The sequence below is a fragment of the Sminthopsis crassicaudata genome, chromosome 1 (assembly GCF_048593235.1).
Source record: "Sminthopsis crassicaudata isolate SCR6 chromosome 1, ASM4859323v1, whole genome shotgun sequence".
NCBI lineage: Eukaryota > Metazoa > Chordata > Mammalia > Dasyuromorphia > Dasyuridae > Sminthopsis > Sminthopsis crassicaudata.
In genome coordinates, this window is record NC_133617.1 from 17,892,634 (window position 1) to 17,915,304 (window position 22,671).

The following is a 22,671-nucleotide window of genomic DNA, read 5'->3' on the forward strand; positions in this document are numbered from 1 at the left end:
CTCCTTCCTCCGGCCTTTCTTGGTATCTCATCCCCCTGCTCTGTTCCACACAGAACGTTTCTAGAGGGGACATGGGGGAATGGGGGAGAACAAACAGGCTGCGCGTTCCCCAAACACAGATTGCCACGGAAGGCTGAGGAACAACTGTCTTAATTTCAGCTTTCACTTTTAAGATTCCACTAATGAACTGCTGAATTATATATTTACTCATGAATATTTAATCTCTGCAAAATTCAGAAGCACAGACAGGTCTGAGCATTTGCTCCTGAAAGAGATAAATTGGGTCACTGAGCAAGACTCGGGCAGAGCTGATGGCTCCCGTGCCCAGCCAGGGACCGTCATGGGGATGGGGATGGGGACAGGGTGGCAGAGACAGGGCCAGCTGGCTCCCGAGGCATCCAGGGAGGTTCCTTGGGGTGATATGGACGGGACAGGGAGGCAGACAGAGACAGGACTAGCTAGTTCCTGAAGCACCCAGGGAGGGTCCCTGGGGTGATATGGACAGGGACAGGGTGGCAGACAGAGACAAGGCCAGCTGGCTCCTGGGATGCCCAGGGAGAGTCCCTGAGGTGATAGGGACAAGGACGAAGTGTCAGAGACAGAGCCAGCTGGCTCCTGGGGTACTGAGGGAGGGTCCTTGGTGTGATGGGTTCAGGAACAGGGTGTCAGGCAGAAACAAGGGCCAGTTGGCTCCTGGGATGCCCAGGGAGGGTCCCTGGGGTGATGGGGACAGGAACAGAGTGGCAGACAGAAAGAAGGGCCAGCTGGCTCCTGGAAGGCCCAGGAAGCATCCCCAGACTGGGACCAGGAGCTCCCTTCAGGGTTCATTCCCCAGCCCAGCCTGTGCCCTGGAGGCAGGGCCCTCACCTGCAGGTGTGCCGCCGTGACTCTTCCGGTAGCATTGAAATCTAGGGACATGACCATGGAGAAGCGGGTGGAGCTGTGGCTGTGAGTGGTCAGCACTGAGCCAAAGGCCCTGAGGATGGTGAAAGTGGCCCGGATCTTCTCCACTGCAAACAGAAAGTCGCTCAGTGTTCTCCCTCTGTGGCCTGTGCCTTCCAAGCTCCTGCACCTCAGGCTCCATATGCCCCTCCCTTCCCCCCATTCTCACGGTCCGGCCTCCTACTGCTTGGCCTACGTGGCGTTTCCCCACTCCACACCTTTGCACCGGCTGCCCCCTATGCCTAGAACACCCTCCTTCTTCATCTCCACCTTCCAGAATCCCCAGCTTCCCCCAGAGTCAGCTCAGCGGCCGCCTTCCACACCGGGAATTCTGCAGCACTTTCTGCAGCCTGAATCCTTCTGACATTTTGGCAAACCTCCCGGGCTCCATCTCAGAACAAGGCTTTTAAATGGTTAAAAAATGCTCCATTTCCATTAGAAGTCAGTGAAAGTAAAGCTAGAACATTTTCCCATCCCACTTGTCATGGAGCACCATGCTCTGCTTCCACGACCTTAGACATGACCAGGTTTTTAGGCCCGGAACCCGCCCGCCATCTCTCCCCACAGTCCCTCACTCGCAGGGCTGCCGTGGCGATCAGAAGAGACGGCGTGTGTAAAGTCAGTGAGACTGTCAAAAAGCATTTATTAACCTCCTCCTTGGTACCAGGCCCTGGGCAATGCACGGGGAGGAAAAGCACCTGAGGAAGCTGACCTGGGGTATAAAAGCCAGCGTTACCATCAAGGGACACGGCTTTCTCTGGGGACATACTCATACATGTGTGCTATACACGTGTGTGCATAATGTGTGAACATACATGTGCATGTGACCGTGTGCCTTTGTCTGCCATGTGTGCATGTGCATGTGTGTTATATTGTGTGTGCCTCCTATATACTCACAACCATACATGTACCCGCTATGTACACACACAGGGACACGGTTTTCTCTGGAGACATACTCATACATGTGTGTTATACACGTGTGTGCATAATGTGTGAACATGCATGTGCTGTGACCATGTGCCTTTGTCTGCCATGTGTGCATGTGCATGTGTGTTATATTGTGTGTGCCTCCTATATACTCCCAACCTACATGTACCCCCCATGTACACACACACAGGGACACGGTTTTCTCTGGAGACATACTCATACACGTGTGCTATGCACATGTGTGCATAATGTGTGAACATACATGTGCATGTGACCGTGCGCCTTTGTCTGCCATGTGTGCATGTGCATGTGTGTTATATTGTGTGTGCCTCATATATACTCCCAACCTACATGTACCCCCCATGTACACACACACAGGGACATGGTTTTCTCTGGAGACATACTCATACATGTGTGCTATACACATGTGTGCATAATGCATGAACATATACGAGCATGCAAACAGGCACATGTGTGTGCATGTGTGTTTTTTATATGTGTGTCATGCACCTCCAACCACTCATGTATCCCCCATGTCCATCCATACACAGGGACATGGCTTTCTGTGTGTATACACATGTTGCGTGTACCCAGACATGCTCCCCTATCCATGCTCCCCCTCGTCCACACACACATACGTGCACCCCTATCCCTGACTCTACCTGAGACCCGGCCGTTCACGCTGCCGGCGCTGCCCACCAGGAACTCCAGGGCCCTCTCACAGCAGGTGCTTTTGCCAGAGCCGCTCCTGCCCAAGGGCACGATGGCCTGGTCCTGGCGCCGGCTCAGCATGGCCCAGTAGGCCTTCTGGGCCAGGGAGCAGATGTGGGGCGCCAGGCCGTCTCTCCTTCCTTTGGGCGCCTGCGGGGAGATGCCAGGAGGTAAGTAGCGGGTCCTGAAGGACCTCAGGTCTCCTAGGTTTTCCTTTAGTACAAAATTTTTAAATGTCCTGATCCTATCAGAATGTAAGCTTCTCGAGAGCATGGATTCACCTTTGCCTCTTTTTCCAGCCCAGTGGTTAGTGCAGAGCCTGGCACACAGTAGGAGCTAATAAATGATTATTGATTGGCTGATTGATCCGCTTAAAGCTACAAAAGAACCTAGGAGGCCTTTGCTGGGGGGGAGGGCACACTTAAAAGGGCATCTCCTCTGCTGCCCAGCCCTGCCGTCCTGCCACTGGCCATGTGGCCACTCCCACTTCTGAGTGGGTATTCCCAGTGCGCTTCTCTGTCTTTCATTTGTATCCCCAGCACAAAGTGAGCACTTCATCCAGGTTTCACCTGGTCAGAAGGCCAGAATTGGAATCCCACTTGCTACTCACATGACCTTAGGCAAGCCACTATATCCTTCTGGGTCTCAGTTTATCAATCTGGAAAAGGAGGGGGTGCTCTAAATGGCTCCCAAGGTCTCTCCTGGTCCAGGTCTATGACTCCAGCCCCCTCCCAAGCTTCCACTGGCCACATAGAGTGGCCCTTGAGAGGCGGGATAACGGGATCTCTATCATCCTGCCAAACCATCAAGATAAGTCCCCGAGGGGTCAAACCACCAGGCAGGGGCCCCGGCGTGGCTCAGACCCCTGTTTCTCTCCTCCTAGAGGAAAAGTCAAGAGGGCCGTCCCCACCACCATGCCCTCTCTCCCAGGGCTTGGGCACTAACTCCATTGCCTGCCGGGATGGTCCCGCCTTCCCTGGAAGATTGACATCTCACCCAGTCTGCCCCATCTCTCAGGTCCCATTTCATTCCCAGAGGTTCCAAACACAAGGGGCTCCTCCCACTGAGAGCAGGGACCCTCTGCCACCTTCTATCATTCTCCCCACCTGGTCCCCAAGTCTTGGACCTAAGTGTGGGTCTATGCTACCACCTGGTGGTCACAGAAAGCAAACCTGAGCCTATAGCCAGGGAGGGAAGGAATATCATGGCCAGTGGTGGGGTTTGATGGAAAGGAGAGGAAGCTCCCCCCACCACCATGTATCAACATTCACCCCGGCAAAGGAGAGGAAAGGGGTCCAGGGACATCTCCAGGGGTAAACAGTGTGAGACGACGAACACTCATCAACAGACCCTCCTCATATATGCCTTTTTTAATAATCTCGTTATCCTTATGGTATTGGACAGCTCTCGCCTCCTTGGGCCTCAGTTTCCCCTTCTGTAATATGAGAAAGAAGGACTAAAGACTCCTTCTTACTCTCTACTTTCCATCCACATCTCTTCTGGAAACCTGATGCTCCTGAGCCAGACTCTTCCGGGATCTCCTCCTCTCTTTCCAACTTGTTTCTGTATGTCGTCTCCCCCGTAGATTCTAAACCTTCTGAGGGCAGGGACTGTCATTGTTTGTTTGTTTTTTTTTTTTTTTTTGGTATTACAGGTAGCCTCAGTATCTTGGTATTACATTTGCTTTACACTGTATTATTTGTATTACAAAATATTCTCAGCTCCTACTATGTGATTGGTATATAGTTGGCATTTAATAAATGTTCATTGAATAGAACTCAATTAAAATCTATGATCCTATGGAAGAGCATAGTTTTGGGAGTTAGCGTTGCCCTGAGATACAATCCCAACTTTATTACTTATTACTTGAGAAAATTAACCACTCTGTGCCTCAGTTTCCTCAACTATAAAATGAGATGTAGGATTAAGTCACCTAGAGGATGTCTTTAAGCTTTAAATTCTCTAATCTTAAGAGCTGTACACATTGAAGGTGGTAGCACTTTGTTTTACATTTACTTCATATTGTATTTGTATTACAAAATATTCTCACCTCCTACTATATGACTGGCATATAGTTGGTATTTAATAAATGTTTATTCAATTAAAATCTATGATTATAAAAGAGCATAGTTTTTGGAGTTAGGGGTTGCCCTGAGATATAATCCCAACTTTGTTACTTATTACTTGAAAAATTTAAGCACTCTGTGCCTCAGTTTCCACATCTGTAAAATGAGATGTAGGATTAAGTCACCTAGAGGATGTCTTTAAGCTTTAAAATCTCTAATCTTAAGAGCTGTACACATTGAAGGTGGTAGCACTTTGTTTTACATTTACTTCATATTGTATTTGTATTACAAAATATTCTCACCTCCTACTATATGACTGGCATATAGTCGGTATTTAATAAATGTTTATTCAATTAAAATCTATGATTATAAAAGAGCATAGTTTTTGGAGTTAGGGGTTGCCCTGAGATATAATCCCAACTTTGTTACTTATTACTTGAAAAATTTAAGCACTCTGTGCCTCAGTTTCCACATCTGTAAAATGAGATGTAGGATTAAGTCACCTATAGGATGCCTTTAAGCTTTAAAATCCGTAACCCTAAGAACTATTCCCATAGAACGTAGTGAGGACATAGCTTGACATCAGCTGTTGGAAGGCACCCCATCTGCTATAGAAAATGCAGCCATCTAAGTTTAGGCATCTACAGTGGCCAGAAGGTTTCTGTTTCCCCATCTTTCAAACAGGGAGTATCGTTGCTAGCTGAGGCCTTGAGAGATTGAACAGCTTGGCCAAAGGGAGCCTTAAGCAGTTATCTAGCACGTGCTACGTGCCCCGTGATAGGTTAAGACTTTACAAATAGAATCTCATTGGATTGCCCAATAGAGCTGCAGCAAAGCTGAGACCAGAACCCTGGTCAGTAAATCACAGAATTGCAGAGCTGGATGTGGTCTCAGAAACTATATAGTGCTGACAAGTAAACATCTCTATTTTTCTTGCATACCTCTCATGTGGAAGTGAACACTAATGGTTAGGAAGTTCTTCAAACTTTGCCCTCAAGGGGCCAAGCAGAACTCAGCTAATTCCCCAGAACAGTCTCCCAAATACTTGAGGGCAGCTGTCTCCCCTTCTCCAGGAATCCTGACTCCCCATCCAATCAGACTTTCTGAATTTTTTTTTGGTCTCAGAGCTCCTTCCATAGTCTTAAAAATTACTAAGGGCTCCTCAAAGAACTTTTTTTTTAATTAAAGTTTTTTTTTCAATACATATGCATGGATAATTTTCAACATTCACCCTGGCAAAACCTTGTGATCCAAATTTTTCCCTCCTTTACCCCCAGCCCTTTCCCTAGATTCCAAGTAAATATGTTAAACATGTGTAATTCTAAGGAATTTTTCTTTATTAGGAATAGAGATTTCAATATTAGCCATGTTAGAAATTAAAACATCACCACTACACATCTGTCAGATTAGCTAAGATGACAGAAAAAGATAATGATGCATGTTGGAGGGGATGTGGGAGTGTTTCTACTGGGCTTATATCCCAAAGAGATCTTAAAGGAGGGAAAGGGACCTGTATGTGCAAAAATGTTTGTGGCAGCCCTCTTTGTAGTGGCCAGAAACTGGAAACTGAGTGGGTGCCCATCATTTGGGGAATGACTGAACAAGTTGTGAAATATTATTGTTCTGTAAGAAACAATCAACAGAGGGGATGTGGGAAAACTGGGACACTGATACATTGTTGGTGGAATTGTGAGCAATTTGGATCTATGCTCAAAAAGCTATCAAACTGTGCATACCCTTTGACCCAGCAGTGTTGCTACTGAGTTTGTATCCCAAAGAGATCTTAAAGAAGGGAAAGGGACCTGTATGTGCAAGAATGTTTGTGGCAGCCCTCTTTGTAGTGGCCAGAAATTGGAAACTGAGTGGATGCTCTTCAACTGGAGAATGGTTGGGTAAATTGTGGTATATGAATATTATGGAATATTATTGTTCTGTAAGAAATGACCAACAGGAGGATTTCAGAAAGGTCTGGAGAGACTGACAGGAACTGATGCTGAGGGAAATGAGCAGGAGATCATTGTATACTTCAACAACAATACTATATGATGATCAATTCTGATGAATGGCCCTCTTCAACAATGAGATGAACCAAATCAGTTCCAATAGAGCAGTAATGAACTGAACCAGCTACAGCCAGCGAAAGAACTCTGGGAGATGACTATGAACCACTACATGGAATTCCCAATCCCTCTATTTTTGTCCGCCTGCATTTCTGATTTCCTTCACAGGCTAATTGTACACTATTCCAAAGTCCGATTGTTTTTGTTCAGCAAAACAACTGTTTGGACAAGTATACATGTATTGTATTTAATTTTACTTTAACATATTTAACATGTATTGGTCGACCTGCCATGTGGGGGGAAGGGAGGGAAGGAGGGGAAAAAATGGGAAAAAAAAAAGTTTTGGCAATTGTCAACATTGTAAAATTGCCCATGCAAATATCTGGTAAATAAAAACTATTATTATTAAAGAAAGAAAGAAAGAAACAATCAACAGATTTCAGAGAGGCCTGGAGAAATCAACATGAACTGATACTGAGCGAAATGAGCAGGACCAGGAGATCACTGTACACGGTAACCACAAGACTATACGATGATCAATTCTGATGAATGTGACTCTTTTCAATAAAGATGATTCAGATCAGTTCCAATGGTTTTGTGATGAAGAGAGCCGTCTGCACCCAGAGAAAGGATTTGTGGGAACTGAGTGTGGATCACAACATAGCGTTTTCACCTTTTTTGTTGTTTTTGTTTGCTTACTTGATTTTTTTCTTTCTCATTTTTTTCCCTCTTTGATCTGATTTTTCTTGTGCAGCTTGACAAGTATAGAAATAGGTTTAGAAGAACTGCACATATTTAATTTTGTGGTCTAGAGGATAAGGAAGGTGGAGGAAAGGGAGGAAGAAAAATTTGGAACACAAGGTTTTGCAAGGGTGAATGTTGAAAACTATCTTTGTGTGTATTTTGAAAATAAAAAGCTATTATTTTAAAAAAGAAATTAAAACCTCTTAACCTCATCATGAATAGTTCTGACTGGGTGGATCTCCCAAAAGGATCTTGGTAACCACACCTTGAGAACTGCTGCCTTTTCTCATACCAGTGCAAGTCACTTAATAGGACTTCTAGCCACAGCTACTTCCCAGCTTCCCTTGCAGAGGGGTTAGTCCCCAGGTCTTGAAGTATATGTCCCATTGCTCTGGGATCTCCCTGACCTTAGAAGTCTCTCTGAATTCACAGACCCTACACCCAAAGCTGAAAGGGACCTCAGAGCCCATGGAATCCAATCTCCTCATTTTACAGATAAGGAAACTGAGGGAATTAAAGTGGCATGCCCACAATCACACGGAGAACATTTAACATCATAGAGTTTGGACTGGAAGGACCTCAGAGGTCAAGTCCAACCCTCTCACTTCACAAATGAAGAAGTTGAAGCTGAATAAGTAAGCAGCCCCTCCCAAAAGTCACACGCAATTCAGTATCTAGTATAGATTCCCCTCACAAGCCTTCCTGCAACTATGAAATAAGCTATTCACATTATTATTGTTATTATAGAAAGCACTGCATTGGTGGTTAGTAAATTAATTAGATGAATTAATTTGTTTTTTTATTTATTTATATTATATTTATTTATAAAATAATTTATTTATTATATTATATATATATACAATTAATATATTATGTATATTAAATAATTATATAAATTATTATATTATATATAATATATATGTTTTATATATATATGTAAATTAAATCTAATTCAACATACATTTGTTGAGTACCTATTATGGCTCTATGTTAGGGAAAGAGGATTAAAGGAAATTGCCCCTGCCCTCAAGGTCCTTATATTCAATTCAGTGAGTGAACACATATCACCAGAGGCCCATGAAAACCTGCCTTCCCCAGTAACCCCCCCAGTTTACCCTCCCCCGAAGCCTCACTGGTATCTTACCTTCCAAGACAAAGGTGCCAGGGCTCCTGGGGGCTGGAGGAAGATCAGGTCTGGGCCTGTGTAGGTATGCAGGAGCTGGGCCCGGTATCGGTGCCGAAGCGTGTTCAAGATGCTGGACTCATTGAGGCTCTGGAGGGAGGCCAGGTTCTCAGCCAGATCCAGCTCCTGGGGGTTGGCCTAGGAAGAGTCCCACAGTTAGCTGCCCAGGGCTCTGTCCTCCCCAGGGCCTCGAGACACACCCTGAGCACTAGAAATGACCTGTGGCCAGCAGACCACACACCCAAATGCAGACCACCAAATCTGAGATGCAAAGGAAAGCACCGGGAAACTTGCCTCCCCCAGGGACTCCTCCCATGAGTGATTCTGCTCCATCTGGCCTTGGTGGAACTGTAGAAGTCCTAACTCTGTAACCATCCTCCCACAGAGCCCCCAGTGATGGACGTGATACTGAAGGCCCACAGGAAGGCGCTAGGGGTGCCCTCTGAATCCTCGGAGAGAGATTAAACAGCTGCCCTCCCTTCCAGCCCTCGTCCTGGGGCAAGACTTGCGTCACTCTCACAGCACGCCAAATATGAAATTCTGCCTCAGACACTGCCTAGTGGTGTGACCCTGGACAAGTCACTTAATCCTGTTTACCTCAGTTTCCTCATTGGTAAAATAATATTATCACCTATCTCCCAGAGTTGTTGATAGCATATCAACAATAGTATGCATATATGTGTGTATAGTAGGATATCATATCATATTATATCAAGTGATATAGTAATTGTACAATGCCAGGTGCGTAGTTAGTGCTATATGAATATTAGCTATTTGTTAATTAATTATAATTACATATAATACAAAATTCAATATCATTTATATATTAAGACCGATAATGTTTAAGACTAGGCACCAGGAATATACTAAGAGAAATGTCTGAACTATTCTTACCTGTTACTTACAAGCTATGGGAAAGGAATATTAAAGTAGGGTCACCTAAATAGTCTAATCCAAGACCTGCTAGAACAAAGATCTCCTATTAGAACAACATCCAGGACAAATAACTATCCAGCCCCCGCTTGCAGAGCTCCCTGGATGGGGAATTTATTACCTATGGAGATAATTTATTCATTCCTCTTTAGAATAGTTCTCATTGTTAGGGAAGGCTACATAAATCTAGGGGAAATCTGTCTCCATCACTTCTGCCCAGGACCCTCATTCAGTCCCTTGGGGTCAATCAGGACACATGAGCATTATCCCCCATGGCCAGCCTTCAAACAGTCATTCTTAACCCCAGTTCCAGTCATGGTCAACCATCCCTGGCCTTCCACAAATTGCCAATGAGCAGCTGCCCTTTTTCACCCTGAAGGTTCACGTCCCTCCCTCCACATGAGCCAGACCTCCCTCAGATGTCACATAAGACTTTTTGTGCCTCTCAGTGGACTTACCTTGTGATGCCTTATACTCTCTGGGTTTATCTTAGCCCTTTTACTAGACTGTAATCTCCTTGAGGGCAGGGACTCTGGCTTCTCTGAATGAAGTTTTTCCCCAGCCCCTCCTCAGAACTAGCTAGTGGGGGCTTAATACATATTTCCTGCAGTTTATTTAGTTAAATTTTAATGAAGTCTATCCTTCATAGCACTAAGGAAATAGGGCTCCAGACTTGGGGTCAGGACATTTACTAGCTATGTGTCCCAAAACAAATTACTCAAAAAAAAAAAACCCTCTATGCCTCAATTTCTCTTCTGTAAAATGAGAGGGTTGTACTTAATGACCTCTGGGGTCACTTGTAGCTCTAAGTCTATGATTCATTGAATATTATCCAAGAGAAAACAGCTTCCTTCAATGATACGACTGCAGGGTCAGAGATAAATCTTAAATCTTAGAAATATCTGAGTACTCTGGCATGTATTTCAAATTCAAGCAAGTTTCTAGATCTTTCTAGGGCCTCTTTATATTTTCTGTCTGCACCAGCTCAGAGTCATGTGTTCTACAGGACAAAAAAAAAAACTTACTTTTTTGAATAAAGGTCATGGTCAGAGCAGATGACCTGTGCCGTTTTCTCTATCTCAGAGTCTGTTACACTGTGATCCTCCCCTAGATCATTGAACCTTCCTAGGGAGAAGGCCATTGGCAACCTTTCAATTTTACACAGTGGAGGAAAATCTAGTCTAGGGAGCAGGCAGAATAAAATGGCGGGGCCAAGTAAAAAAGTCTCCCAGTGCGATTGGTGTTTCTGAAGGGAAGCACCTCCTCACAATTAGAGGGGTCCTTATCTGGAGTTGGGGGGACTTACGCGATGAATGTTCTCCTCGTCCACCTCAATGATAGATTTATCTGAATCAATGCAAAGTCTCACTCGTCCTGCAGCCAGCTCTGGAGTCCCCACATCTGGCTTAAGCACCGTCGCTAAGAAGAGAGACCCCCAGAAAAAAAAAAAAACTGGGTCATAGTATTGTACACACAGAGAGACAGGGGAGGTCTGAGGGTGGTAATGGAGCAGGAGACAAAAGGATGCCTGGGGAAGAGGTAGGTGATACTCATTTCTAAGCCTCGTCACATCAGACTGAATGAAATGATATGCATGGAGTCCAGATCTGTGAGGGAACTCAGGACCTGAAGTAACAGAGCCAGAAGGGGCCTTAAAATAAGGAATGTCAGATATGGAAAGTGTCTTAGAACAAAGAATGTCAAAGCTGACAAAGACCTTAGAACAGTGGATTCAGAGCTGGGAGGAGTCTTAGAATAGAAAACGCTAGACTGTTTAAGACATTAGAAATCATTTATTCCAAATCCCTTAGCTGATAACTGGAGACTGAGGCTCAGAAGGGAGAGGTCATTTGCCCAAGGTCTCGCTGGTAGCAAGTCACAGACCTATCTATGGGTAAGGTGATCCCCAGGGGCTCAGGCCCACAAGTTACCTAGTGTGAATCCTTCCTTCTGAACCAGCCAGACTTTCTCAGCTTCATACCATCTGTCCTCCAGTTCCTGAGCACAAAGAGTGAAATAATGAAATAAATTTAGCAAGTGAGCAAGTCAAAGGATTATAATAGCTTACATGTCTACAACACTCATTATGTGCCAAGCACTGAGCTAAGCATTTTACACACACCATCTCACAACAATCCTGGGAAGTAACTGCTATTACGGACGATTCCCACTTTACAGAAGAAGAAACTGGGACAAACAGAGGTTAAGTGACTTGGCCAGGGTCCCACAGCTAAAAAGTATCTCTGTCTACTGTCACCTACATCTAAGTATGCCCTCCTCTGGTAGACACACCCACACACACAAGTCAGAGAGGGCTTCCTAGATTGGATGCATTTGAGTCAAAGTATGAGCAGTTTCAGAGGAGAGGAGGGGGATGAAGAAATGTGATACAGTTGAAATTAATGAGATGCTAAAAGAAATAGAAGAAAGATGCTACAAAGATGAAATAGACAAGAGATGTTACAAAGGTGAAATAGAAGAAAGATGTTACAAGGATGATACAAAGATGACATAGAGGAGAGATGTTACAAAGGTGACATAGAGCAAAGATACTACAAGAGTAAAATAGACAAGAGATATTACAAAGATGACATAGAAGAAAGATGTTACAAAAGTGATACAAAGGTGAAATAGAGGAGAAATAGTACAAAAGTGAAATAGAGGAGAGACACTACAAGAGTGAAATAGACGAGATGTTACAAAGGTGAAATAGAAGAGAGATGTTACAAGGATGATACAAAGATGACAGAGGAGAGATGTTACAAAGGTGACATAGAGGAGAGATACTACAAGAGTGCAATAGACAAGAGATGTTACAAAGGTAAAATAGAAGAGAGATGTTACAAGGATGATGCAAAGATGAAATAGAGGAGAAATGTTACAAAGGTGAAATAGAGGAGAGATACTACAAGAGTGAAATAGACAAGAGATGTTACAAGGGTGAAATAGAGGAGAGATGCTACAAAGATAAAATAGAGGAGAAATGCTACAAAGGTGAAAATGTTAAGAAATGCTGCAAAGGTGAATCAACAGATCTTGTCACCATATTGGATCTTAGGGATGAGAGAGAGAAGAATCCATGCTGATTCTTGTTGTGAGTATGGGGAGCTAGGAGAATAGTGGTGCCCTCAAGAGTAATAAGGAGGGTAGAAGGGGAGGAGGGTGAAGGGGAGAAAATAAATAGTTTTGTTCTGAACATAATGACTTTTAAGTGTTTACTTGACATACAGTTCGAGATACCTGAGATGCAATCAGAGATGGGAGACTGGAGATCAGTAGAGAGATTAGAGTAAGAAAGGTAGATTTTAGAATCATCACAGTAAATAAGCTCCAATATTCTAAGCTTTGGAGCAAGTGCTCCAAAAGTAACTCAGAAGCAGCTCACTCATTTCTCAGATGTTATGGTTCTTATTTTCATGGGGATTTTTGGGCTGGACCTATGATTTAGAGATTCCTTCTTCCCATGATAATCAATCGAAGTTTTAGAGAGCTTGTGGAATCCTGATAAGTGACTTGCTGGGGGCCACACAGTCAGTGAGTTTCAGAGGTGAGACTTGAACCTGGCTCTTCTGCCCTGACTTATCTGACATGCCATGTTAACATAATCTCCTCAACATAAGTTGGCTGTGGTCCACTGGCAATGATAACTTTCCTATCAGGCACATTGTGAAGATGCCAGAGACATGCCCAGAAAAGGAGATGGACTGATCAGATTCTGAGGGAAAAAGGTGATGCCAGAGTGCTTGTATAGATGCCTACCACACCTTGTACTACTCACACAGCCCCTCTCTGGAGAATCTGTAGGGAGCCAAGGCAAAATGCACACCATATGAGAAAGGGATGGGTTTGGGTCTTCTACAGAGTGCCCACGGTAATAAGACCACAGGATATCCCAGAACTGGAAGAGGCCTCAGAGGCCATCAGAGGCCAATTCTTTTATTTTATTTTAAAGATGAATAAACTGAAGCAAAGGTTAAATGATTTGCCCAAAGTCACACAGCTAGTCTTCCTAACTCCAAATCCAATGCCTTAGACATTAATTTACCACCCCTGACATTTTAAATTTGTGGGTTGGTGCTCCTTAGTAGTGAGGGCACTCTAAATGCCCTCATAGACTCTGACGTACAAAAGTAATGGGTCAGACATCAGTGTCGCACCACCCCAAGAAGTTCCAGGCCTTAAGTCCCATGGCCTGGGGACTACTCTACATTTTTACTCTCAGAATGGAAGGAGGAAGCAAGAGCCTGCATGCCTGGAAATGCTCCCAGACTATCAGTTAGGGGTTCTCCGATTCTTCAGACCACCCTTTCTCCTCCTCCTCCCTTTTTTCCTCCCCCTCCCCCTTTTTCCTCCTCTTCCTCAAAAAGGATTGTATCCAAGCCCTCAAAACCTACCCAACTCAAGAATCCTTGCCAGCTTGCCATCCCTTCCATAGAAAGGAGCTCCTCTGCTCTCCCCCGTGGCAAGTGGCTTCCTCTCCCCTTTTCCCAACCACCCCAGATTCTGCACCTTTCCCTAATGCAATGCAGCACTCCCAAGGACAGCAGCATCCTCACCTCATTTGTTACAACAGTTTGGTCTCTCTCTCCATCCTTCTCCTCTTCCTCCTTTGTCATGACTGGGGTTTCTTTGGTCTCCTCCTTGTTTTCAGGTACACTTTCCTCTTTCTCTGTGGTCGGAGGTTCATGAACTTCCTTTCCTTCTTTGAGAGCTTCATTCCCACTCTCTTCCCTTTGGGAGGCATCATCTTCCTTTCCCTCTTTGCTTTGGACACAACTCCCCTTCTCATCCCTCTTCCCCACCTGACTCTGAGACCCGTATTCCTTCCCTGTCTGACTTTGGGATTTCCTTTCCTCTCCCCCCTGACTCTGGGGCTCACTCCCTTTCACCTGGCTGTGAGATTCACTATCCTTGCCCACCTGGCTCTGGGACCCACCCCTCTTTCTCCATTTGTTCAGGGATTCGCCCCACTTTTTCATCTGCATGTGGGCTTTGTCTCCCTTCCCCACTTTGCTTTGGACCTCCTTCCCTGTCCCCATTGCATCCTTAGGGAGACCTGCCTTTCCTGGTTTGCTTTGGGGCTGATCCCCTGACTCTCCATTTGTGGGGAGTTGGCCCTCCTCTACTTGGGGCATTTGGGTTTTGTCCTCCTTTGCTGCTTTCATCGCAGCCTCGCCTCCCTGCTCCCCCCCTTTGGCTTGGGGCTTGGTCTCCAGGACCTCTTTGCTCTGGGGTTCCCCTCCTTTTAATCCCTTGGTCTGGGGCACCAGGATACCAACTTTGCCAGCTTTGATCTGAGGTTTTTCACACTTCTTGGCAGGCACGCTTGTGGAGCCCGGGCTGCCCACTGTCCTTGATTTCTCCGCCTTTTCAGCGGAGTCCTCGGTAGCTTTCTGTGGACCACAAATGTCCCCTGAATGTTGCCCTTTCTGTTGATCTGTTGGGGACTTCACATGGCCCTCACGGTCTGGAATGGAGGAAGAAGGCTTAGGAGTCAGAGAGTCCGTGGGGGGAGATCTCTGCTCTGGCTTGGGGAATTCTGAATTGAGCTTGGCCACCATCAGCAGGACATCACTGGTCTTCCTGGCCCTCTTGAGGGGCTGTGGCTTCCTGGGAGTGGTCTCCACGGTGCCCTTGCCTTGAGGGTTCTCCCCATTTATGCTGCTCATCAGCACTGGCTCTGGGCTGGCCATCCCTTCCTTCTCATTCGGAATGTTCTCGACAGCAGCGCTGGGGCTGGGGGATGCTGGGTCAGGCTGGCTGCCCTGGGGCCTCCTCTGGGCAGAGCTCTCACTATTTTCTGGGACCTACGAGAGAAAACAACATTCATCTGGACTTTGCATTAGGACCAAACTGACAGGACCTCCCAATACAGAGGAGCTCAAACTTTTTTGGTCTCAGCGACCCCTTTTACCCTTAAAAAATTAATAAAAACTCCAAAAAGGGGGCAGCTAGGTTGTGCAGTGGATAGAGCACCAGCCCTGAATTCAGGAGGACCCGAGTTCAAATCTGGTCTCAGACACTTAACACTTCCTAGCGGTGTGACCTTGGGCAAGTCACTTAACCCCAGCCTATTAAAAAAAAAAAAAAAAAAAAAAAAAAGATAAAAATTCCAAAAAGTTTTTCTTTACATGAATTATATTTATCCATACTTGCTATATTAGAAAATGAAAGTTATACATTTTTAAATATTCCTTAATTTTTCTTTTAAAAAATAATAAATCCATTACTCACAAGCATAAATAACATTTTAAAATGAAAAATAACTAATTTTCTGCTATTTTTGCCTAGGACTATGCTAAGTACTGATGGCACAAAGAAATTTAAATGCTTGTTGGCTGATTTAAAAAATTAGGGCCTTTGTTATTTTGCCTATTTTTGGAAATCCCTTTGATGTCGGTCTTAATAAAACACAGCTGGATTCACTCTGTGCTTCTGCATTCAAGTCTCTTGGAATTTGTTGTTTTGGCTGAGGCGCGTGAAGAAAATCCAACTTCTCAGAGATCCGTGGTTGGAAGAGGGAAGTACTTTTAACAGACAAATAAACAGTTTTCACTTTGAGCCCCTAGATCACACTTTCAATTGCCTTGGTCAATTATAAGTTGTGCCAGAGCAGAAACCAATTTTTTTAGTGTGTATGTCTTTGCTTTCCTTTGCCTCAGTATAATAAACAGAATGAGAGCTGATCAAATCAGAAACACTTGAATTCAAGTCTTGTGTCCAACCTTTACTAGCTGTGAGATCTTGAGAGGGTCGTTGAACCCCTTTGATTATTTATAAAACAGAGATACAACTTCTGACTCACAGGTTGTAAAGATGGAATGAAATTTTTGTGGTTGTCATTAAGTCATTTTTCAGTCACGTCCAACTCTGTGATTCCATTTGGTGTTTTCTTGGCAAGAGACTGAAGTGGTTGAAGAGTCATTGAACTGCTTCACTTTTTGTAAAATCGAGATACAGTCTCTAACTTGCAAATTTGTGAAGAATAAGATTGTTGTGGCTGTTATTGAGTCATTTTTCAACCATGTCCAACTCTCCGTGATCCCATTTGGTGTTTTCTTGGCAAAGATACTGGTGTGGTTTACCATTTCCTTCTCTAGCTCATTTTACAGATGAGGAAACTGAGGTAAATAGAATTAAGTGACTTGCCTGAAGTCACACAGCTACTAAGTATCTGAGGCTGGATTTGAACTCATGAAGATGCGCTATACCATGAGATTAAGGAACATAAAGTGCTTTGCACACTTTATAAATACTAGCTATTTACTTATAGATATATATATATTATACATCCCATTGCTCACACCCAACTCCCAATGCCTTCTCCTCTGAGCCTCCCTTTCATCTGTTCATTATTGTTATTGTTGTTTGTCCTTCATTCTCAGAGAGGACTGGGACATGTAGGTGAGTTAAATTTAGGTGAGGGTCGGCTGAGCAAGGGCACCGGCCTCCCTTTCCCCTCTGAAGCCATCTGGGTCCAGTGGCCAGAGATAGATCAAGATGCCTAGAGACCGCTGGGGATGAAATGGGAGACCTCAGCCCTTTTAGGCTCCGGTCTTCAGCAGGTCTCAGTTTGACTGAGGCAACACCCATTCAGTGATTAAGGCTAGGTAAGAAATGAGGCAAAAAATGGCCTCTTTTACCTAGTCCAAAAACAAAAACAAAAACGAAAACGAAAACGAAAACGAAAACAAAAACGAAAACGAAAACGAAAACGAAAATGAAAATGAAAATGAAAATGAAAATGAAAATGAAAACGAAAACAAAAACAAAAAATCAGTCTGGGAAGAAAAGATTCTCAAGGTTTCTGGCCAAAACTGAGAAATGATTGGTATTTACATCTACTCTGAGCCCATCAGAATCCAACCAATGACCAACTCATCTGCCCAGTATATATCTCACAGCAGTTGGCAGGGTGTGTCTCCCATTAGAATATAAACTCCCAGGGGGCAGGGACTGTTTTTGCTTCACTCAGCACCCCACAGGGATGAACCCAGTGTCTGGCACTTAGTAGGTGCTTGTTTGCTTATGACTGATTCACTGCCTCAATTTTCCCTTTGGTAAATGCCCCATGTATTCTTTTAATGCACCATTCCCTGGGCTTGATCATGGGCTGAAAACATGGTAAATCCTGCCAGGCCTTTTCCCCAGAAAACACTCTCCTAGCCTGTCCCACCCTAACTGAACTGAGATACTGCCTTGGGAATAGCATGAATTGATTTGAGTTGCACTGGCTTAAAAGTCAAGTGGCCACTTCCCTAGCAACTGGCTGAACCTGGAATCAGAAAGTTTTGAGTTCAAATTAAGTTTCTTACACTTTCAGGGGCAGCTAGATGGCACAATGGATAGAGCACTGGTCCTGAAGCCAGGAAGACCTGAGTTCAAGTCCAACCTCAGACACTTAACACTTCCTAGCTGTGTGACCTTGGACAAGTCACTTAACCTCCATTGCCTCAAAATAGATAAATTAATTAATGAATAAATGGATGAGTAAATAAATAAAATGAGTTTTTACACTTCTTAGCTGGGTGATTCTTGGCAAGGTCTTGGTTTACTGATCTATACAATTGGAATTATAACACCTGTAGCATTTTCCTCATAAGATCATAAAACCAGGCCTGGAAAGTACTTTAGAGGTCATCTTCAAAGATTCACAGCCTGGAATCAAGGAACCTGGTTTTTAAAAAATATTTTGAAAACTGTATCTGAACCTACTTGGCTTCCTTTATAATTTTCTGCATCTTATTTATATGTTTAAAAATAGGATTTTGAGAAGAGGTCCCACAAGTTTCACCAGACTAGCTGCCCAGGGCATCCATGACACCCAAAAGGTTCTGGAGCCCTGATGGGGGCCAGCCCTTTCATTGTACAGAGGAGGAAACTGAGGTCTGTGGTCACATTACTACTTAGTGACAGGGTCAGGAGAAGGACTTGGGTCCTCCGAGGAATGATCTCTTCACTGAGCTACAGTATTCACAATTCAAATTCAATTCAAAATATTTATTTGCAAAGCCCTAAGCAAAGAGCCTCCCAAAAATATCCCGATCTTAAGATTTTTTATCTTCTTTGGAGGATGTGCCATGTAAACAGTCAGTCTATAGACATTTATTAAGCACCTATTGTGTGCCAGGCACTGAGCTGAGTGCTGGGGGTACAAAAAGAGGTAAAAGACACTCCTGCTCTCAATTTACAGTGGCAACTACCAACTACAACACTGATCTCACCGAAGATGTCGAGCTGGGCTCCATCTTGCCAGGGTTCAAGCCTTCTGGAAACATCTTGAAGTCCCTATTATCCCCCCACTTCCACCTGCCTTGGGCCCCACTCCTGGAGCCTTTTACCTCATCTAGCTGGAAGCCAGGTCTGTCCTTACCTGTGTGGGACCTCCCAACTAGAACGTCAGCTTTCTGCAGGCAGGGGCTTTCTGCCACGCTTTTAATCTGGTCTCCCCAGCTGAGCCTAGACTGGGGCACAAAGGCTCTCTATCTCCCCAGCTGGTCACTGCCCAAGCCTCCCTGCTGAAGTCGCCTTAACGAAGGCCCTTCATGCAGGGCCCACTTCAACGGAAAGCCCTCGGCCCCTGGACGGAGGCGATCCCTAGCCTGAAAGCAGCGCCAGCCGAGCACGAGCCCTGGCAGGTCTGCAGAGAGCTGGCGAGCCGCTCAATGACCATCCCTCTTGTCATTAGGACAGGCAGGCCGGGGCAGTCTGGGCGTCTGTCATCCAGGGACCAGGCTGGGGAGTTAAAGGGACTTAGCACCGGGCAGAGAAGCCGACCCAGGCTTCCCAGCAGCGAGAGCCGGGGGGCTCCCCCAGCCCGGGCTCCTCAGACAGTTGCAGATGACTTGGCCAGGGATGGTAAGGCTGAGTGAGGATCCCTGCAGCTCAGGATCCCGGGAACCCGGGTTCTGGAATACCACCATGTGATACACTCTCCTCTCCCCTGATTCTGAGGTGCAGGCAAGCCCCAGAAGGGGCACAGGGCCCCAGGACCGGCCCAGCCTGAGGTCCAGAAGATGCTTCTTACCGGGGCTGACAGGGGGGCCAGGGAGGCTTTCCCGGAGTTTGAGGAAATGTTACTTTGGATTGGGGGCATTTGGAGAGCCGAGGGGGCATTTAGCTCCTCCTGGCAGTCGGACTCTGGGCAGGGAAGCAGCCTGGGTTCTGCTAAGTGAGCTGTCCCCCACTCCTTCCCTAGAACCGAGCTTCCATGGCACAGCTCGGTGCCTCTGTCACTCTGTCTCTCTCTCTCTCTCTCCATGTCTCTTTCTATCTCTTCATATCTCTTTCTTTCTGTGTCTGTCCTCTCCATATCTCTGTCTATCCAGCTCTGCCTTTCTCTATGTCTTTTTGTGTCTCTATGTCTCTATTTCTCTGTATCTCTGTGCCTCTGTCTTTATGTGTCTCTCTCCATGTCTTTCTCTGTGTCTCTATGTATGTCTCTCTGCCTCTTTGTCTCTGTCACTCTCTCTCTCCATACCTCTGTCTATCCATTTGCCTTTCTCTAGATGTCTCTCTCCATGTCTCTTCTGTGTGTTTCTTTTTGTCTCTATCCATCTCTGTTTCTCTGCCTCCATTGCTGTTTATCTCTCTTTCTGTATTTGTCTCTCTGTCTCTGAATCTCTGTCTGTCTCTCCTCTCTCTTCTCTGTCTCTCTGTCTATTTCTGTCTCTCTGTCTCTGTTCTGTCTCTCTGTCTCTCTTACACACACAGCACATCCTATGGAGACTAGGGACACAAACAGGAGCCAGACTTGTTTTCAAGGAGGGAGGAATGAGCTGCAGCATCACCCACGTGTCCAAGGGAAGGTCTCCTGCCTCCGAGAGCGCCTCTCTAACCCACCCTGCCATTTCCTTGGGCTGCTTGGTGACCCCATAATGCACAGGGTCCGGGCTTGGAGCCAAGGAGACCCGAGTTCAAATACATCCCCAGACCCTTGCTCGTTGTATGAGCCTGGCTAAGTCCCCTGACCTCGGTAAATCCCGGTTTCCTCCTCTTTAAACCAGGGAAGCAAACCCCGCCTCCCAGGGTTGTTGCCAGAGGCAAATGACGCGATACTTGTGGCAGTGCTTTTACAGACCCGAAGGATCACGTAATTGCCGACCCCCGGGACCCTTAGCGCTAAAACCCAAGAGCTGCTGAGGCTCAAGTAAAAAGAGCCGAGTACCGGGGCTTTCCGGGGGTATAAAGGCCCTGATGGGCTTCCGGTCATCTCTGGGCCCGCCAGGCTGCCCCGCCCCCGGAGCGTGTCCCGGGCTGCTCCCGGCAGTCTCCGCCCCCCACCTGTCGGGCCCTGCGCTCCGGCCTTCCCCAGTTCTGGGCCCTGAGCGAGCCCCGTGACCCGCTCGGCTCGGACTGGCAGAAACGGCCCCGCGGCCGCCCCTCCCCCCAGCTCGCCCTCGGCTCAGGGGCAGACCAGCCAGCTGCTGTCATGGATCATGGGATCAGTCTCCAAAGGAAAGGGGGCCCCCAGTCCGAGAGCAGCCCTCGGAGCCGCCCCCCCCAAGAAGCCGTCCTCCCGCCTTTGCTCGCAGACTCATGCCAGTGACAACTGGGGCCCGCTCAAGCTTCTTTGGGGCGCTCTGCTTCCGCGGAGAGCCACCCCTCCCCCACTCCCGGCTCCCTCCCCCAGGGCCTTCCGTCTCCCCTCCCCCAGCCTCTCCCCCTCGCGCAGCTGCTGGGCCGCATTAGGCCTGAAGGTCCCAGCTGCGGGAGCAGTTGTGTGGGACTGACCCGGCCACACTAAGCACCACATCCTCCCAGTCACCCCTGGGTCAGAGAAATCCCTGGCTCCTTCCCCTCCCCCACGCCAGCCCCCCACCCCCACCCCCGACCGTGCGCCAAGTCCACTACCTCTCTCCGGCCCCCTAGCGGCCAGGTCCTTATTGCCATTTCAACATGGAAGCCATGGAACCCTGGCAAACCTGTTCGTGGGTCCTCCTTTTTAAATGCTCCCTGGGCACTGTAACCTTATAAAATCTTATACTTAACCTCTCCGTGCCTCGGCTTCCTCATCTGTAAAATGGGAATAAAAGCAGCACCTGCCTTGCGGTGCTTTGCCAGCCTGAAAGATATCTGAGCCTGGATTTGAACTCACAGAAAACGAGTCTTTTGGACTCCAAACTTGGGGCTTTGCGCCCTGACTGCCTTAGAGCTGCGGGGGGAAAGCGCTGCCTCTGAATGAATGCCAGGCTTGCGGTCACAAAAACATGGGTTCCAGTACCGGCCCAGACGCTGACTGGCTGTGAATCTCTCGTCCAACATTTAGCCTTTCCAAGGATCGGGCAATTCCCTAAGCCTGAGCTATAGAGTCCCGTCCTGCTGGGATCTGCATGGGCGAAGAGATTTTCCACACCGGGGGTTCCTCATCCTGAAGCAGTTGAGGAAGTCTTCCATGCCCTCGGCCCTTGCGGGTCCGGCTCTTGTCTGGTTCCTATTGAATTAAACTAAACCAAGAAACCAACAGGGATTGATTACCCCTGACCTTTCCTAGGCCTTCCATTAGTAAAGTGCTTTCCACATAGTATGTTCCTTGATCCTTAAATCAAAATACTGCAGTATGGCTCCCACTTTACAGAAGGGGAAACTGAGGCTCAGGAGAGATTGGCTAGAGTTTCCCTGGCATCTGTCACTTTTGGGGGCATTGCAGACCACGGAGAGTCAGAGGGAACACCCCAAGTCATTCCAACCATCCCCCACCTCTGACTCTGTTGACTCTGCTCAACAGCTGTGAGGAGGGAGCCGAGGCTCAGTGAGATCCTGTGTCAGCTTCCCAGCTGCCTTCCTGGCCAGTTGTTATCCTGCACCCGGGGATCAGCTTCTGGACAACCACCTCAGGGGGGAGGGGACCCCATTCCGAATTTATCCAGTCCCCAATCAAGGACTCCTACTCTAAGTAGACACTGCACTCAGGCAAACAGTCCAAACTGATAGGCAAGTTAGATCCTTACTCTGTCTTCCCATCTGTAAAATGGGGATAACAATACCTGACCATACCTGACCAGCCCAGAGTGTGGAGGAAGATTTTTCAATTACAGCTCACGTTTTCTATAACCTTATAGCAACAGTCTCCAGTACTGCCAATCCCCTTTAGGAAAATAGAGAT

At 46.5% G+C, this 22,671-nt stretch overlaps 1 protein-coding gene across 1 annotated transcript in view; it reads right to left on the reverse strand.

Moving 5' to 3' along the window:
* Window positions 1-22,671, reverse strand: part of MYO18B (myosin XVIIIB) — a 358,263-nt gene that overhangs the window by 320,636 nt on the left and 14,956 nt on the right. The window contains exons 4-9 of the mRNA XM_074295232.1: window positions 14,123-15,373; window positions 11,498-11,564; window positions 10,873-10,985; window positions 8,595-8,771; window positions 2,532-2,730; window positions 868-1,010 (exon numbers count right to left, since the gene is read on the reverse strand). Coding sequence (XP_074151333.1) covers window positions 868-1,010; window positions 2,532-2,730; window positions 8,595-8,771; window positions 10,873-10,985; window positions 11,498-11,564; window positions 14,123-15,373 — 1,950 coding nt within the window. The remainder of the gene's footprint in view (window positions 1-867; window positions 1,011-2,531; window positions 2,731-8,594; window positions 8,772-10,872; window positions 10,986-11,497; window positions 11,565-14,122; window positions 15,374-22,671) is intronic.